At 43.9% G+C, this 19,527-nt stretch overlaps 1 protein-coding gene across 4 annotated transcripts in view; it reads left to right on the plus strand.

The window, feature by feature from the left end:
- The window catches only part of KIAA1217 (KIAA1217 ortholog), a 350,583-nt gene that overhangs the window by 587 nt on the left and 330,469 nt on the right, over positions 1-19,527 (plus strand). For all 4 annotated transcript variants that reach the window (XM_010859916.1, XM_010859915.1, XM_010859913.1 and 1 more), the window contains exon 2: positions 10,485-10,768. In XM_010859916.1, coding sequence (XP_010858218.1) covers positions 10,485-10,768 — 284 coding nt within the window. The remainder of the gene's footprint in view (positions 1-10,484; positions 10,769-19,527) is intronic.

Here is a 19,527-nt window from a genome sequence, read left to right on the forward strand (position 1 = left end):
GCAGCCAAAGAAGTGGCGGGGTGATGTTACATTGGTAGCCCTGTAAGCCGTCAGTACTTGCTAGATCTCCGGGCAATGACAAATACATCGCCCAAAGCAGCTTTCCATGCTCACTGCTCCAGCCGCGGGAGAGAGGAGCTCTTTCTGGAAAGGTCTCTCGGGGACGGCAACACTTCCATTCATTGGTTGGGGGGATTCCACGAGGCACAGGCACGTCGGAGGCAAGTTTGGTCGTATTTGAGAGTTAAATCGCAGAGTTTGGGGGGGTTTTTTTTTTTTTTTCCGGATCGGAACAGCAGGGGAGCACTTGTCCATGTAGAAGAGAGATGGAGCTGTGCGAATTTTCTGAATGCTTGAATTCAAAAGTTGGGAGCTGTTAAGACAGTTCTGATAGATTTTCTCTGAGCAGTTTCCCTTTGATTGTGTTTATAATAGACTTGTCTTTTCCGTAGGGAACTTCCAGAAGCATATGTCGTTCCAAAGAAATTATGCAGTGGGGTTGGGTGGGGAAAGGGCTCCTCGGCTGGGCGGTCCAGTGTCTGACGTCTCTGACTCCGGAGCCTACCTTGCATGTACTATCGCGAAGGCAGCGGGTTTGGACCCAGCACAATCCAGAACCCTCCCCGCCCCCACCTTAGCCCAGGTTCATCCAGGGGCCAGTTAATAGCCATGCTTGCGGGGCTGCAGCGCTGTGCGTGGGAGTAACAACAATGCACAGGGGAAAAGGTGTGTGTTTTTTAAAAAGGCAAAAGGGAAGTCACACATGACTCATCCACACTGAAAATGCAAAACTAAGCCAGACAGAAGAAAATGCAATTAGAAGAGATAGAAATTCCCCCCGGTGAAAAGCAGGAAACTTTAAGACCAGTGAACCCTGGAGAATCCCAGACTCAGAGTCCTCAGCTTGTTGTCTGTGTGTGTGCTGTCAAAGCACAAGACTCTCCTTCGGGGCCCCTACGCAGTGGGGCCCCCTCCCCTGCCCTGTTTGATAGACAGGGTCCTGCAGCAGGAATTCAACCTCTGGGCTTCTGCTGCATTACGAAATACTCGGAATCTAGAGGCGCAACAAGAGAGTGGTACTGATTTAAGAAACAATTTACAAACAACCACAGCAGTTCAGAGACCCTTCAGAGACTGAGATGGTGAGACTGATGCAGTGTGATCACCTTATTTCATTTATTCACTAAATATCAAGCATCTGTTCTGTGGGAGTCACTGTTTTAGCTTCTGGGGATCCAGCAATGAACAAAATAGATGAAAAGCCCTTGCCTTATATTCTAAGGGCCAAGTGTGGGGGAGGGGGAGTGGAGGACAAAAACAATAAACAGATACGTAAAATAGCATTTTATATGGTGGGGTTGCCATATTTTGTCAAACAAAAATAAAAGAGGCTCATTAAATTTGAATTTCAGGTAAAAAATAAACTTTTTTTAGTATAAGTATATACCATGCAATATTTGGGATACACTTATGCTAAAAATTATTCATTGTTTATCTGAAATTCAAATTTAACTGGGCATCTTATGTTTTATCTAGTTAGTTCATTAAACTGTGGGGGAAAATAAGGCAGAGAAAGCGGATATTGAGTATGGAGGGGTAGGGGTGAAACTGTAGTAGGGTTGTTAGAGACGGCCTCACTACTATGATGGAGGAGGTGGTTACAACCCACTCTGGGGTTCTTGCTTGGAGAATCCCGATGGACAGAGGAGCCTGGCGGGCCACAGTCCATGGGGTCTCAAAGAGTCGGACACGACTGAGTGACTAAGCACTGCTGTGATACTTGAAGGGACATCAGAAAGAGCTGAGGGAGGGAAGAAAAAGGGCATTTTCAAAGAACAACATGGGGAAAGGATGGATAGAAAAGAGGTTAAGAGAGAATTCTAGGCCCTGTCGGGTAGGGCCTCTGATAGTAAGGACTTCGGCTTTTATTTCAAAGGAAGTGGCAGCTGCTGGCGGGTCTGAGAGGTTTCTTCAGAGGTAGTCCTGGGTGCTCTACTGAGAATCATCCGAGTGGGGTTGAGGGCAGAGCAGGGAGCCCAGTTAGGAAGCTTCCAAAGTAAACCAGTCACTAGCTTGAATCAGCAGGTAGGGGAGTAGAACAGGTGGTCGTAAGAAGACAGACTTTAGATATATATTGAGGATGAAACTGAATTGGCCAAGGGATTGGATATAGGATATAAGAGAGACAGAGGAATTGGAGATGACTTCAGAAATTTTGGTCTGTGCTTCTGGGAAGTTGTCATTTACCTGAAGGGGAAAGTGTTGGAGAGGAGTAGCGGAGAGGGTGTTTGTGGCTTGCAAGTGGAGAGCAGAAAATCTTTTGACTACGGTAGGATCTGGAAGCTTCTCAGGCATCCAGGTGGAGATGTTGATTGCAATTTGGATATTTGTGGCTGAAATTTAGAAGAGGGGACCCAGGATTGTTAGAGATGGTCCAGGATTGGGTCTGTGTGCAGAAGAAGGCTAGAAAGGTGGCTGGGGAGCGCGTGAAAGGGGGCTAAGAATTCAGGTTAGATTTCTAAGATCCCCACTGAGTCCTGGGTGAAAATAATGCTGTGAAGGAGTGTGGCCTCTTCTCCAGTTCTTTGATATGCAAGAGGACCATGCAAAGGAGGCCAGCCTCTGATGGCTGCATCACCCATGATTCCTTGTGGGCTTGATCATATTTGGCATTGTGAGAGTGAGAGTGTGGTATTCGAGGGCAAAGACCATTACTTCTTTGTCTTCCCATCCCCAGAACCTAACAGAGCACCAGGCATGAGACAGCGATCAATAAATATGTGCTGAACAAACAGCTAATTATACCACCCTAGGGCTTTGAGTTTATCAATCTACAGATAGATAAGGATCCTCTGGGTGATCGTGTAACTTGTTCAAACTGAGACAGTTTTGAGAGTGAAAGGGACCGCTATGAATAATTTCAGTGGGACAACAGTTGTAACCCAGAACTGTTTTGGCAACTGGGCATATGGTTACCTTGAGAATAATTCTTATCGATGATGCTCCCGGGGCTGAAGCGTCAGCTGCTGGGTAGTAAACAGTGTGAATTGCAGAGAGGTGCTTAGTAATTAGTGGTTGAATTTGAGTCTAACTATATCATGCTTTTTTTTTTTTTCGCCGTGTGCCGTGTGAGATCTTAGTTTCCCAGCCAAGGATGGAACCTCTGCCCCCTGCAGAGGCAGCACTGAGTCCTAACCACTGGAGCACCAGGGAAGTCCAATATTCTGCTTCTTTTGAAGGCCCTTGGGCTCCCCAGAGTGGTCCTTAGGATGCCCATGCCCGCCCATAGCAGCCCTGCGGCGACTGCTTTCACTCTGGCCCCAATGTCTTGAAACCCCCTACCACCCCTGATTCACTGGGGTCTTAAGATACTATATTCACTGTGGTAGTAATCATTTCACAGTATGTAACTATCAAATCAATATATTGTACACCTTAAAATCAGATAAGATTACATGTCAGTTATATCTCAGTGAAGCTGGAAAAAAAACCGTATTGGCAGCCTTGCAGAGTACAGCCCTGGCAAGGGAAGTGGTGGGTGGAGGGGTCCCTGGGGGTCCCCAGACATTCTGGTCTTTGCTCCAAAGCATCCTCTAAACTTGCCCATCAGTTTCTGTCCCTTATCCTGTTTTAACCTTCAAAGCACTTATCAGTCAGAAGTCAGTTCAGTTGCTCAGTTGTGTCTGACTCTTTGCAACCCCATGGACTGCAGCACGCCAGGCTTCCCTGTCCATCACCAACTCCCAGAGCTTGCTAAAACTCATGTCCATCGAGTCAGTGATGCCATCCATCTCATCCTCTGTTGTTCCCTTCTCCTCCTGCCTTTAATCAGACCCAGAATCAGGGTCTTTTCCAATGAGTCAGTTCTTCACAACAGGTGGCCAAACTCCAAAGTTGGAGTTTCAGCTTCAGCATCAGTCCTTCCAATGAATATTCAGGACTGATCTCCTTTAGGATGGACTGGTTTGATCTCCTTGCAGGCCAAGGGACTCTCAAGAGTCTTCTCCAACACCACAGTTCAAAAGCATCGATTCTTTGGCGCTCAACTTTCTTTATAGTCCAACTCTCACATCCATACATGACCACTGGAAAAACCACAGCTTTGACATTCATGTTACATATTATCTGTTTGTTGTCTGCCTCCTTAATTATAATGTGCCTCCCCTATGAGGGAAGGGAATTAAGTCTACTTTGATCACCACTTCACTACACTTCCTAAGTCCTTTCAGTGTACAGAGCAGGCACTCAATAAATATTTGCAAAAAGTAAATCAGTCAATCAGCAAACCAACCACTGAGACAAGAATGCTTTTCTGGATAGGGGAGGGGCTGTTCCTATTTTGTGTAAAATCTCTACCAAAAACCTCTTTTATTTACTTGTGTAAGATTTTTTAGAGGACTCAACATAATGGACTGGTTTCAGCTGTTAATTTTTGTGCCAGTGTGTCTCCGGTGGTGATCTTTTTGATTTTAACAAGGGACCTGGAAAAAAATGGAGGAACTCTGTGCGTCCCAACAGAATATGTGATACCTAGGAGTCAGGTGACCTGATTGCTGTAATGTCTGTGGTTTAGCATAATCAAGGTTAATTTTTGCTTTGAACACTGGAATGTGGACATTCCTAGCCAAGTGGATCGGGGTGGTTTACCTCCAGGTGACCCTGGGACCCAAGTCACCCAAAGGACATCTAGTTATGATGTCAATTCCTCAGGGTCTTGGAGGTTTCTGCTGGAGCTTTTGCACTTAACTGGCCAAAGGGGAAAGAAGAAAGGGTAGGAAAGAGGACTCAGGAGGTCAGGGGCCAGGGCTAACGGTGGCCCACGCAGTTTCCTCCCACGTTGCATTGAGCGGAATTAGAACAAGATCCCAACTAGATGAAGGGGACTGAAAAACAGGATTTTCTTGTGTGTGCACAGAAGGATGTTATGGTTTAAATACACAGACATACCTGTGACTGCTGCCATAGTAGATCGGAATGCGTTGTACAGCCAGACATAACTGTAGCTGCCCATGATACTCTAATGCAAGAGAGCGTCCCAACACAGTCTAGAAAACGACACCTTAGAGACAGCTAACCAGGAGCCACTATGAAGCAGTGGGAGATTCCTTCCCCGGGAGGACTGCTGCTGCTTCTAAGTCATGTCAGTCGTGTCCGACTCTGTGCAACCCCATAGACGGCAGCCCACCAGGTTCCCCCGTCCCTGGGATTCTCCAGGCAAGAACACTGGAGTGGGCTGTCGTTTCCTTCTCCAATGCATGAAAGTCAAAAGCGAAAGTGAAGTCGCTCAGCCGTGTCGACTTCTAGGGATCCCATGGACTGCAGCCCACCAGGCTCCTCTGTCCATGGGAGTTTCCAGGCAAGAGTACTGGAGTGGGTCGCCAGTGCCCCCAGGAGGACAGGATCCTCCTAATCTGATCCAGGAGTAAAATCTCAGGAAGGCCATCCACCCTGTTCTTGGCTCTCAAATGGCAAGCAGGCATGGAACGCAGGAACAATGCCAGGTCCAGATCCCGGTTGCAGGTCAGCTGACCCAGCCCAGGCACCCTGAGTGGGGGCCGTGAAGCCAGTCTCGGCAGCTCCTGTGGTCTCTTGCCTGCAGGATAATTTGCTCTGTGGGTGTCTTCCTTGAGGTGACCTGTCTTCCATAGTCCTCTGCCTGCCTGGTCCCTGCCCCTCCCCAGCCCCCCACTTTCTACTTTTCCTTTCCAGAAGTGTTCATCTCAGCCAAGAAGCCCTTTGAAACTCGCAAGAGTCTCTCTCTGGCACTTCGGTCCTCTCAATCCCCACTCCTGCTCCAGGGAAGGTTGCTGGGGACTGTTCTCCCCTGGAAGCTCCCATCTTGCTCTTTGCCCTGCAGGAGAGGTTACTCTTTGCCGACAGAGGCTGGGAGGGGCAGGAAGGGGAAAACTGGAAACCTTGTCTTCAGACTCCAGCTTCATTATTTGTTTGACATGGATTCCCAGAATAGCAAACAGCCCCACACACCCAGGCTCAAATGTTAGCACCAAAGTGCTTTCCAGACAAGGGCCAGAACTGAGCTTCTGTTTCCAAGCCTCGGGCAGTGTGTCCGCATGGACAGTGGAGTTGGTGGGACTCCATTGGCTGTGGAATTGTGACTCCACGTCCTCTGCGGCTCCCCTTTGATTGTTTCCTCCTCAACTAAAAGGTCCTGTTCTCCCCAGATGACCGGAATGGGAGAGCCGTCTCCTCTGCCTCGGGTGTGGGAGTCGATCGCTTCCAAGAACTGCGTCTCATAGAGAAAAAAGCTCCAGTGACCCCTACAGGGTCATGGTAAATGGGAATGGGTTGTACAGCCCTTTGTGTAGGAGTCGTACAGCTGGGTTGTACAGCTTCGTGTGGTAGCCGCATTGGTTTGTTTGTTGTGGGTGCCGTAAAAGTGGAGCAGGGTGACCTGCAAGCAGATGGGATCCAGAGCTCAGTGATCCGCCAGGCAGGCAGGTGGGGCTGAGGGAGTGGTGGGTCCCCAGGGCAATGAGAAGCCAGTGCATTTAGCCACTGGTGCATTTACTGTCTGTCTCTGCTGTCCTGCACATTGCATTAAACCTCCTTAAGCACCTGGAGACATTTTAGAAGAATCCACGAGACAGTAAAAAATGGAAAAGTAACCTAAGGTGGGGGGCTTCCCAGGTGGCACTAGTGGTAAAGAACCTATCTGCCAGTGCAGGAGACGTAAGAGACACGGGTTTGTTCCCTGGGTTGGAAAGATCCCCTGGAGAAGGAAATGGCAATCCAGTCTAGTATTCTTGCCTGGAGAATCCCATGGACAGAGGAGCCTGGCGGGCTACAGACCATGTGGTTGCAGAGAGAGGAACACAGCTGAGCAACTTAGCACACAGCCTAAGATGGATGTGACCTTCTCAGTGTCAAGTATGAAGAGGGTTGTGGTTGGAGGGTCAGCGAGGTGGGGCTGCTCCAAGGTGGATGTTGACAGATGACCCTGCACTCCAACTCTCTCCCTCCCTCCTCCTTTCCCAGTTTATTTCAAAGAACGTGGAAAACTTTTCAGTCTCCAAGAGACTGCTGTTCTGGCTGTTTTGACCTTCTCTGAGGATCCTGAGATGAAATAGGACAGTTCTTGTGAGTTCATGTGGCAGAGCAAGGCCCAGTAGAACTTTCTGCCCTTGTTGGTAGTTGAGGAACATGAGTGTGTGTCCTCCTGGGTGGATGTGTATATTTGTGTGTTATGTCCACGTGAAGAAATCACCTTTTCAGAGATTCCATTTTGCCAATTAATCTAGCTGTCCGGGATGACTTTTAAAATATATCATTTGCATGATGTCACAAGTAATCAAGGGAATTCCCTGGTGGTTAGAATTCTGCCATTCCACTGCAGGGGGCACAGGTTTGATTCCTGATCAGGGAACTGAGATCCTGAGTGTCACGCTGCACAGCCAAAAAAAAAAAAAGTAATTGTAAAAATCCATTTAGAAGTCAACTCTGTTGTATCAAGTAGACAAAAATTTGACTAATGAAAAACTCATGTGCACACACTCAAAAGCATAAGTTTAAATCTTTGCAGATTGCCCACGTATTTCCCAACCTGAGATGCGACATTTTCCGCACCTGTCTTTATTCAATAGCTCCTGTTACCTCTGTGTCATTAGAGAAGAGACCACAAACAAGGTAGCCATCACCAGAGGAGTAGGTTGCCATTTCCTTCTCCAGGGATCTTCCCTACCCAGAGATTGAACCTGCGTCTCCTGCAGTGGCAGGCAGATGCTATACCACTGAGCCACCAGGGAAGCCCCTATGTGATGAGAAGGTAGAGTGAATAAGTGGAATTAATCTCCCCAAATCTTTTTTTTTCCCCCCAACTCAGAGGTATTTATTGGATCCTTACTAATGATTTTTTGGGGCTTCCCTGATGGCTCAGTGGTAAAGAACCCTGCCAATGCAGGAGATGAGGGTTCAGTGCCCGGGTCAGGAAAACCCCTGGAGAAGGAAATGGCAACCCACTCTAGTACTCTTGCCTGGGAAATCTCATGAACAGAGGAGCCGGGGATGGGGGGTGGGGAGGGGTGCTACAGTCCAGGGGGGTCACAAAAGAGTTGGACATGACTTAGCGACCAGACAGCAACTAATGATTAGAGTGGGTTGGGTGCTAAGGGACATTGAAAAGAAAACACATGCATGAAAGCTCATAATAGTGACAGTCAACTTCTCACAGTTTTCTTATTGGTCCTCAGTATTGGTGACACAGGTAGTGTTATTGAGCTCTGCATTTTGTAGGTAGGGAATCAAGACAGAGAGACAGTAGATGGCTTGACTGAAACCATATGTACAATAAAGGGTGGAGGAGGGCTAGAACTCAGGGCTTTTAATTCTGATCATCATCTGTTCCCTACCTGAGAAAGACTTCCCTCAGCAATTGTGTGTCCCTTGAGGGACTCCCCTGCTCAAGGCGATTTTCAGTGGACGATTTCTCCTGTCATCTTTGGAGGAAAAGGAAACAGTTTCCACTCATTCTTCCAGATGTCAGTTCCATGATTTCAGAAGTGATTTGGGCTTCTCTCATTTCATGCTGCTCTCACAGACTTTTTATTTTACTTATTTAAAAAATTTTATTGGAGGATAATTGCTTTACGGTGTTGTGTTAGTTCCTGCTATGCAGCCAAGTGAGTTAGCTGTGTGTATACATATATTCCCTCCCTCTTGGACCTCCTTTCTACCCCACTCCCCGATCCCATCCCACCCCTCTAGGTCATCGCAGAGCATCAGGCTGGACTCCCTGGGCTATACAGTAGCTTCCCACTAGCTGTCTATTTTACACATGGTAATATATATATGTCAGTGCTAATCGCCCAGTTCGTGCCACCCTCTCCTTCCCCTGCACCATGCCCACATGTTCGTTCTCTACATCTGCCTCCGAGAGCCTTTTTATTTATTTTTTTCAATATCTTTTGAACCAATAGTTCTATCTTCTCCCCCTTCTAAAGGTGCTGTTGAAGTTAATGAATAGTAGAATGAACTAATTGGGCTGTTTTTTCCTTCTCTTTCCTCATCAGTGTCTGATGGTCTGATGGAGAAGCTATAATTAGCCATGTAATGAGAAGTGAACGGTAAACAAGAAGAATTACTCCCAGAATACTCATCTAGGGGTGAAAAACTGCAGCAGGGAAATGAGCCCACGTTTACAATATTTTCTGTGTCTAACCAACAGGTGTTGTACCTACAGTTCTAGGTATAGGTATTTCTAGGTAAAGAAGAGAAAAACCATGTTGACGGCACTGCCTTTAGAGGAGCTGGTTTATGTATGAACTCTGAACACTTGTTGGTTTATGTCACTGGCATCAGGTTTTAGTTCTTGGGACTTCACTGGTGGTCCATTGGTTAGGATTTCACCTTCCACTGCAGAGGGCACAGGTTCTATCCCTGATCGGGAAACTAAGATCCCCACATGCCTCATGGCCCAAAATCCAAAACATAAACTGCAGAAGCAATACTATAACAAATTCAGTAAAGACTTAAAAAAATTAGTTCTCTGAGACTCAGCTCTAGATCTCTTAAATATTGGGTGTGTTTTCTGTACTTAACTTTTGAAGATAAATAATTAGCAAATACCCTCTTAAATTGGAAATTTATTAAAAAAAATTTAGAGTATGTTTATAATAATACATATTTAAAAAATAAAAAGCTAGAGACTTCCCTGTAAGTACAATGGTTAAGACTCCATGCTTCAAAAAAAAAAAAAAAAGAGAGAGAGACTCCATGCTTCAATTGCAAGATTTGTAGGTTTGATGCCTGGTCAGGGAACTAAGATTTAAATTTGCATATCTAATACCAGTTCAGCCATGCTTAATTTATTAGTGAAAACAGTGAGGCGAGAGAGGTCTCATCATTTGTCCTTAATCTAGGCTTGAAGGCAGGATTCCTGCCTTCAGATTATAAAATTGTAAGAAGTGCTGTTACTAGGATGAAACTATGTTTAAAAATAAAGAAATAATCATAATCACTTAAGTTAACTTTTCCATAGTTACAGATGAGGGTGAAGGGTAATCCAGGTTGTGTTGCACTGCTAGTCACTCAGTCCTGTTCGACTCTTTGCGACTCCATGAACTGTAGCCCGCCAGGCTCCTCTGTCCATGGGATTTCCCAAGCAAGAATACTGGAGTGGGTTGCCATTCCTTTCTCCAGGAGATCTTGCCTGCAAACTGGTCTGACCAGGTGCTTTGGTTTTGAATAACCTCAGGGAAAGAAATTGTAGAGTTGTTTTTTTTTTTTTTTTGCTGCAATATCTTTATTTCTAAAGTGCAGTTTTTCATATTTCTTTTAGTTGTTGATTTACCCTCTTTCCTGCTGCTGTGTGGGTACGCGCCCGTGCGCGCACACACACACACACACATACACATACTGCTAAGTTACGTTCATACATTATCAGCTACCGCAAACGCACTTGGTGGCCTGTAAATGAGATTTCTAGTGTGAAATCTTTAGTTGTGAGCTGTATCTTTTCTGTTTCTCAGAACAAGGAAAGAGCAACCTGCAGGTGACATCCTTAGAAGATGCAGAATGTCGCAGAACCAAGGAGCGCCTTTCTAATGGGAACAGCCGTGTGTCAGCTTCCAAATCTTCCCGAAACATCCCGAGGAGACACACTCTAGGTGGGCCTCGAAGTTCCAAAGAAATCCTGGGAATGCAAACGTCGGAGATGGACCGGAAGAGAGAAGCTTTCCTGGAACATCTGAAGCAGAAATACCCGCATCATGCCACCGCCATCATGGGCCACCAGGAGAGGCTGAGAGACCAGGTACGAGTATCCTGCCATTTTCGCTCTGCCGAGCTCATTCTTCGTTTTTTTTTTTTAATTCTGTTTTCTCCCAATTTTATTGAGATATAATTGGCCTACAACACTGTATGTTTATAAAGAATACAGAATAATGATTTTATTTATATTCATCATAAAATGGTTATCACAGAAAATTTAGTGAACATCCATCATCTCATTTAGATACAAGATGAAAGAAATAAAAAAAAACAACTTTTTTTTCCTGTGATGAGCACTCTTAAGATTTACTCTCCTCACAGCTTTCTGTGTGACATACGGCAGTGCTATTATATTCGTCATGCTTACTTTATGTCCCTTGTACTTATTTCTGACTGGAAATTGGTGCCTTTTGACTGCCTTCATCTGATTCCCCTTCCCTGTGCAAAGCTCATTCTTTAATGAACATGAGGGAAAGCACAGTGACCTTCAGGTTAAAGGGGGAAAAAAACAGCTGGGTGGATTGTGCCCACTGCTGGATTGTCCCAGATCTCTTTGTCAGCTTGGGGAGAGGAGGCAGATTGCAGAAAAGATTTGACCTGAAGGCTCAGCCTTCTTTAGCAACAACAGTAAGAGAACAGGAAGTTAGAGAAGAGAGACCAGAGGATATGCAGTTCCCCTATAAGAACGTCCCAGGTTCAACCACAAATATATCTAAAATGCAGGCAGCGCAGAAGTGCATCTTAACTGAGTGTAGCATGGAATCAGCTAACGTCTGCCCCCTTATTACTGAGTGCTTGGCGCAGTGAAAGAATGAGTGTATGAATGAATGAATATAAATACATTTTCAGGCTAAAACAGAGCACACAGAGGGATAGTCTTGTGACAAACCCCTTTACCTCAAGAAGCTGACATTAGGGTCTTGTTTTCTGTTCTTTTTGCTTCTCAGACATGTTTTTCTTCTGCATGCTTGGCTTTCTGCTGTCAGCAGCTACCTGTTTTCTCAGGTTATCTTGACAGCCCCACAGCTATCCCTCGACAGTGGCTCAGGGTGTTTTTGTTTCTTGACGGTGTGCAGTTACTTTTCAGGGGACAGCATGGGTGTAGGGCCACAGGAGATGGGAGGCCGGCCTCCTTTGTAGCCCACAGATGGGCGTCTCCATCTGAGGCTGGAGACCACGGTGATGGAAGTGGAGAACATTTAGCAATCCTTGTGGTCAGGGACGAGAGTGGGCAGGTATTGATTTTGACACTCCAGGTAGAGACAAGTTCTGTGTTTTTAAGTTTGCTCTCTTGCAAGTTAGTTACGAAAGTGATGTCTAACTCATTTTTTTATCGTCTACGGAAATGGTGATTGGCGTCGGCCTCAATTCTTTACGCTTTAAGCTCAGTTCGTTTGATCCTTTAAATGAAACCTTCTCTTTTATGAAATCTTTATCAGAGTGCCTAAAACATGTGAAATATGCCTCATGAATTGTATGTTGAGATGTTCACGTCCCAAGAGGCAGTAGGCCCAGAAAAGAAAGAAGAATCTAGGTTGATATGGAGAGGAGCAGATGAATTCTTCACTAAGAAAAGGATGGCGGTCTTCATTTCAAGTGTGTGTAGAGAATGCCCTTGTTTTCTTTTATTTCTGTTTATCAGTTATGTAACCTCCCTCCCCCAGTTTTATTGAGATATAATTGATTAAAAATAAAAGCATCCCTATTTTCTACTGATAGTTGGGTCACTGTCCATTTAATTAATAGGATTTGTGCCTCTCTCTGTGTCTTAATATGTGAGGAATCATACTTTATTCAGTGCTGTTCAGATTGAGGAAACTCAGGGCAGTTAGGGTTATGCAGTTTGTTGAGGAAAAGCTGGACTTTGACTTCAGTGAAGTCTGAGTCCTTGTTTATTCCTCTGGTCTAAAAGGTGAAGACCATTGCCTGTAGAGCAGGCAGTGTGGTCTGTGTATGCGGTATAAGGGACATGGTGAGGGAATGTGTGTCTGAGACTTTAGGGATGGGAGCCTGGGTAAAGGAGGCTAGAAAGTTGGTTATGTGTTGAGTGAGGAAGGCTGATACATATTTTTTAAATGAAAATGTATTATTTTGCTGAGAAATATAGAAATTATCCTATCAAAAATGGTATATTTTTCATTTAAAAATTTTCAGTTATTACTGTAGTATTATTATTTGTGATGTCATAATTCTCTCTCCTACCATGATGATGATGGCTTTGTGGAAAGTTGTTACATGGTGAGCCTAAAACTAACCAGAAGGTTGTAAAGGGCAATGGGATGGTGTCAGAAGACAGGGAGTACTGAATTTGGCCGAGTGGCCTCAGGCTCCAACCTCCTGTCTCTTGAATCTCTGTCATAATGTAGTCTGGTCTCAGATGGTCAGCTGCCACTTTGCTGGGTAATTCAGGATGAATTCTTGTGTTTTCCAAGCTGACCGTCTGTTTTCCATGCTTGCTGCTGCTGCTGCTAAGTCGATTCAGTCGTGTCCGACTCTATGCGACCCCATAGACGGTAGCCCACCAGGCTCCCCAGTCCTTGGGATTCTCCAGGCAAGAACACTGGAGTGGGTTGCCATTTCCTTCTCCAATGTATGAAAGTGAAAAATGAAAGTGAAGTCGCTCAGTTGTGCCCGACTCTTCGCGACCCCATGGACTGCAGCCTACCAGGCTCCTCCGTACATGGGATTTTCCAGGCAAGAGTGCTGGAGTGGGGTGCCATTGCCTTCTCCAGTTTTCCATGCTTAGATCTGTGTATATATTTTTCCTTCTGCTGCTGAGTTGCAAAGGAATCTTAATCAGCATTGTAAACATTAGAGATAAGCTTAGGTGATGATTTAGGAAGTTCCTGTAGACAGCGCTTCACCTTCTTTCCTTTTCATTCTTTTTCTCCTATCGCCCATTTCCTCTCTCCTATCTTCTTCTCTAAGATACCCTTTGTTCCTCCCAGATCTTCTGACTGTGGATTATTCCAGGCTTCCTTTACAGGAAGATCACACTACCAGCCTTAAGGAAAAAGGCAAATATCACAAGTCTGATGGACTATCCAGATATGGAGGTTATAAACACCACACACTATTGGGGTGGCTGTTTCCTTGGTTGCTTTCCAGAAAAGTGGCCTTAGTGAGAAGAGGGCCAATGAAAGAAATCAAGAATAACAGGATGAAAATTCTGTATCCAGCACTTTTCATGAAATGTCTCGGTGCTAAGGGAATCCAGGTTCTAACTCCTTGGTATCTAACATAAGGAGAATCAGAGCACACATTATGTTTTTTTTTTTTTTAATTGGAGAATTATTGCTTTACAGTGTCGTGTATGAATTTCTGCTGTACAGCAACGTGAATCAGCTATAGGTATACATATATCCCCTCCCTCTTGAGCCTCCCTTTAAACCCCGCCCCCATCCCACTGCTCTAGGTCATCACAGAGCATCAGGCGGAGAGCATGACGCCTTATGTTTTGACATATCCATTCAAACCCTTGGAAGATTCATGGTTGAAATTTATATGTGAGTCTTTGAAAATAAGTCAGTCAAGAATTTTCTTCAGGCTAGATGACTGAAAGGCAAAAAAGTTTTCTTTCCTCTTTTCTGTGATCTCCGAAAAATGGCACACGTCACCATTGTAGCACACTGCTTATCTGCATAATGGAGTCTTTATTGACTCACTCCTGGGGGGCAACCAGGCTGTGAAGCTTGTCACCTGGCAGCTAAGGGCGTGGCTCTGGGGTCTGGCAGGACTGGGTCGGAATATAGTCTTCACCAAAAGCTGGTTAAAGTATTTGAAGCTAATGACTTAATCTTCCTGTTCCAGTCAAGGGAAAGATAATACCTGTATCATGGAGTTTTGAAAAAGGAAATGAATTTTCTTCCTGTTTCAGTGGCAACTCTTAGCATTACAGTATTCTTTTTAAAAATATTTTTATTTACATTTTTAGCTATGCTGGGTCTTAGTTGTGGCACGAGGGATCTTTAATTGCAGCTTGTGAGATCTGGTTCCCTGATCAGGGATCAAACCCAGGCCCCCTGCATTGGGAGCACGGTGTCTTAGCCAGTGGACCACCAGAGAAGTCCCATCATTACAATATTCTGATTCCTGGTGACCAAAAGAAGAGGCTCAGGGGCTCTTATTTTCAAATTAGTGTTTAAAGTCATTTCACTTTTTTACCAACACGTATTTGAGTACTTGAAGTAATTTTTCCCATTTGTCAGAACACAATTTTATTATATTTCTGAAACCTGAATGTATTTTTCCTTTATCAAGAGCTTCAAATTTGGATTTCTTTCACTTGTTCATCCCATATATAATTTATTTGGCACCTACCATGGAAAAGGCATTGTGAGAAATACAGATGATGAGGCTTGGCCCCTGCCTCCAAGTCAGCAAAAGAAATAAGGCATTCATGGACAGAGATTAATCCTTCCAAATCCAGCCCAGTGTCACACCTGCTGGGCTGCTCATAGCATCCTGCAGTACCTGTATTGTAGCATCTAATCATACCTTCATTGTACTTTTCTTTGTTTTGTTCTCCCATCTACAGTATGCTTTTGAAGAGCCTTGTCTGAATCACCTTTGCAAAGTCAGCATTTCAGGGAGTGCACAACCGAAATTAGGCACAATCTGTTTTTGTTCAGTAAATAAGGTGAATATTTCTAATACAATCGGAATGTGATAGGTACCATTTGTTTGGTAAACATAGAGAGGAATGGGGAATCCAAGGCTTAAGAGATTGATGGCAGTTTGAAATCAGAAGGGATTGAGGCTAAGAAGCTAAAGGAAGGCTAAGTAATTTCCCTCCAGTCAAGAAGCCAGCAGGTCAAGCAAGGTCAGAATTTCTCAAGTCTGTGAGCTCTCCATTTGTTATTGACCTTGGTGTTTTCTCCTTCTGCCTGTAATTTTTCTAAAATTTTGATAACAACTTATGTAGCTCACAGTGGATCAGGTAATAGAGACATTCCATTGCCATTTCTTTTAAAAAATAAATTGTATTCAATCCCTGAGCATATGAGATAACCACAGAAAATAGATTCCTGTACATATTTTGCCTGGAAGGAAAGTTACTTTTTCAAAAAAGCTCTGAGTTCAGAAAGGTCTGTAGTTTAGCCATCCCTCATGGTCATGGTCACTGTGTCAGTCTACAGTTTGGAAATGCTCTTCTTTCGTGTCTTTTCTAGTGAAGAAACAGATATCCAACTGGCCTCACACTTGCAGAATCTGGCTGTCCACTCCTAGTCTCAGAAACCATTCTGAAAATAGTTTTTTGCCCTTATTTTCAGTTACCCACAGAATTTCTGTTTCACTAACTGGGTAAAGAGTACCTGCTCTGTGGTTAAGATTAGTTTGTGTATTCTTATATCTAACGTGATCAAATCTTAGGAGAAAAGAGGAACACAGTTGGCCCTCCTTATTTGGGAGTTTTGCATCCTTGGATTCAACCAAGATAGAAAATATTAGGAAAAGAAATATTCCAAAAAAGGAAAACTTAAATTTGCTGAGTTCCGGCAACTATTTATATAGCCTTTCCTTCGTATTTAAAACTTTTTATATAGCATGTCTATTGTATTGGTATTGCAAGTGACCTAGAAATGATTCACAGTGTATGGAGGGTGTGCATGGATTATGTCCTAAGTACCCCTTTTTATATAAGAGACTTGAGCATCCTTGGATTCTGGTATCCCAGGGAGTCCTAGAAACAATCCCCATGGCTATGAGGGACTATTGTACATTTTAACCTAAGTCTGTTGTGTTCTTCCATTTGGAATAAAGAGTGAGCAAGCTATAAAGGTTATTTTCTTTTAACATGAGCATTGTGGAGAGTTAAAATAAGGAGATAAGAACATGAACAGTGAGACTATCTGAAATGGGGTCCTTAATAGCGGGAAGCATTTTGTCTGGCCTGTTGCTCTCTGAGTGTCCCTGAGATCTCACTAAAGACTGAAGGCAGGGGGAGAAGGGGACGACAGAGGATGAGATGGCTGGATGGCATCACTAACTCAATGGACATAAATTTGAGCAAACTCCGGGAGATGGTGATGGACAGGGAAGGCTGGCATGCTGCAGTCCGTGGGGTCGCAAAGAGTCAGACACGACTGAGCAGCTAAATAAGCCTCACTAGTGTCTGTAGTGTCTGCATGGAAGTGGCCCTAGAGCTATGTTCTCAGTACCCAGGGAGTCTGGTGCTGCTTACCAGTGTCTGCTGTAGTCCAGTGTGTCTGGAGCCTGAATGTAACTATGCTGCCAACAATGGAAGTGAAGAAAAAGAAAATATCTGTCACCCTGTTTACTCCTAAACATTTCAAGTTCTGGTTCATTCTAGCCAATTTTTTTTTTTTTTTTTAAGAACCTCTAAAGAACTTTATTCATTGATGAGGAGTTGTACTGTGGAACCTGAAACTACAGACTTTGGTTCAAGCACAATGTTATTCATTCCTCCACTATGGAAAATAATATGGAAGTTCCTTAAAAAACTAAAAGTAGAGTTACCACGTGATCCAGCAGTCCCATTCCTGGGCATACATCTTGAAAAGATGAAAACTCCTAATTTGCAAAGATAGTGCACCCCAGTATTCATAGCAACACTGTTTATAGTAGCTAAGACATGGAAACAACCAAAGTGCTCATCAGTGCTGCTGCTGCTGCTAAGTCGCTTCAGTCGTGTCTGACTCTGTGCGACCCCATAGACGGCAGCCCACCAGGCTCCCCCGTCCCTGGGATTCTCCAGGCAAGAACACTGGAGTGGGTTGCCATTTCCTTCTCCAATGCAGGAAAGTGAAAAGTGAAAGTGAAGTCCAACTCTTAGCAACCCCATGGACTGCAGCCTACCAAGCTCATCAATAGGTGACTGGTTTAAGAAGATGTGGTAGAGATATACAATAGAATGTTCAGATCAGATCAGATCAGATCAGTCACTCAGTCGTGTCCTCAGCCATAAAAAAGAATGAAATAATGCTGATTGTGGCGACTTGAATGGACCTCGAGATTTTCATAATGAATGAAGTAAGTCAAAGAAAGGCAGATATCATATAATATCACTTATGTGTGATATATAAAAAATAATGCAAACAATTCTATATATAAGACAGAAACAGACCCACAGACATAGAGAACAAACTTTTGGTTACCAAGGAAAGAGGGAAGGGATAAGTTAGGAGTATGGGATTAACATACAAAAGGTACTTTATGTAAAGTAGATAAGCAACAGAGATTTACTTTATAGCACAGAGAATTATATTCAATATCTTGTAATAACCTATAATGGAAAATAAAAGAAAAAATATACAACTGAATCACTTTGCTATACACTTAATATTAACACAATATTGTAAATCAACTATATGTATGTCAGTTAAAAATATCCCTTTGACTGATATCTCCTTTTCAGATGGTATATAATTGATTTTGTTAAGAATCATGGAAAATTCCATTACAGTTAAATCTGGAAGACAAGAGGAGTATTAACTGTGCTTGAATCAGAGGAGCAGGTCTTAAGAAGCGAGCACTACTTCCAGGCAGTAGAGTGAAGGCATTTTTACTCGCTTCCTTCATAACTCACTGAGAACAGTTATGGATACTAACAATGGGAAGAGAGAGGGGAAAAAAATTCCATTTTGCAAAAAAAAAAAGGAAAGTATGCTACCAACAGTTTTTATAATCTTGACCTTACCCTCAACAGAGGAAGTTTTTTGAATGAAAAGCAAAATTCATAGGTGAGAGGAGGCAATGTTACCAGGTCAGAACACTTCCACTTGCAGAAGGCCTGTGATTTAAAAGGCAGTGCTGTGTGCCTCTCAGATGTTGATGCCACAGACTGAAGAGTGAGGGTAACATGATTTTAGGGCAAAGCAAGCAACATATTATTGTGGGGAAAGCATTTGATGTCACAGATCACAGACAAGGGTGCCTCTGTTGACTTCTCCCCTCTGCACGCTAGCTTTACAGTAGCTGGCTGGCCCCATTCAAATGGGAGTTATAATGAGAAAGGAGCCAATAGGAGACGTATACCTTACAACTCATGGATTAATCAGAATGGTCTTGATTATGCTACATAACAAGAAAACCCTGTAGGTTTTTTTGTGACATGACACAAAAATGTTTTATTTCTCATGCATACAAAGTCTGTTGTTTGCGATGACTTTATGATTTAGGCCACATCCATGGTGTGGTGATGCCATCATAACATGTGGATTCCAAGTCGTCATGACAGGGGAAGAAAGAGCTAATGGTTCCTCACAGCTCTTACATATGTTGGCCCAGAAGTAGCATCTGTCATTTCCCTTCACTGTAGCATCTTGAATCAGGCACCTACAGGGATGTTTGGTTTATCCAGATTTTGGCTGTGGAGTCTAGTTTAAGAGAGAAATCCCTCCCATTTCCTTATATCAGCTTTCCCAGATGTAGTGAGTGGTTTTTATCAACTTTGTTGGATTGATACATAGCACTTTATACCTTTATGTGTAATTTAAATGTATTAACATAAAAAGAGATGGGAATACCAGACCACCTGACCTGCCTCTTGAGAAACCTGTATGCAGGTCAGGAAGCAGCAGTTAGAACTGGAAATGGAACAACAGACTGGTTCCAAATAGGACAAGGAGTACGTCAAGGCTGTATATTGTCATCCTGCTTATTTAACTTATATGCAGAGTACATCATGAGAAACGCTGGACTGGAAGAAACACAGGCTGGAATCAAGATGGCCGGGAGAAATATCAATAACCTCAGATATGCAGATGACATCACCCTTATGGCAGAAAGTGAAGAGGAACTAAAAAGCCTCTTGATGAAAGTGAAAGAGGAGAGTGAAAA

This window comes from Bison bison, unplaced genomic scaffold (genome assembly GCF_000754665.1).
Source record: "Bison bison bison isolate TAMUID 2011002044 unplaced genomic scaffold, Bison_UMD1.0 scf7180017864461, whole genome shotgun sequence".
In the NCBI taxonomy this organism is placed as follows: domain Eukaryota; kingdom Metazoa; phylum Chordata; class Mammalia; order Artiodactyla; family Bovidae; genus Bison; species Bison bison.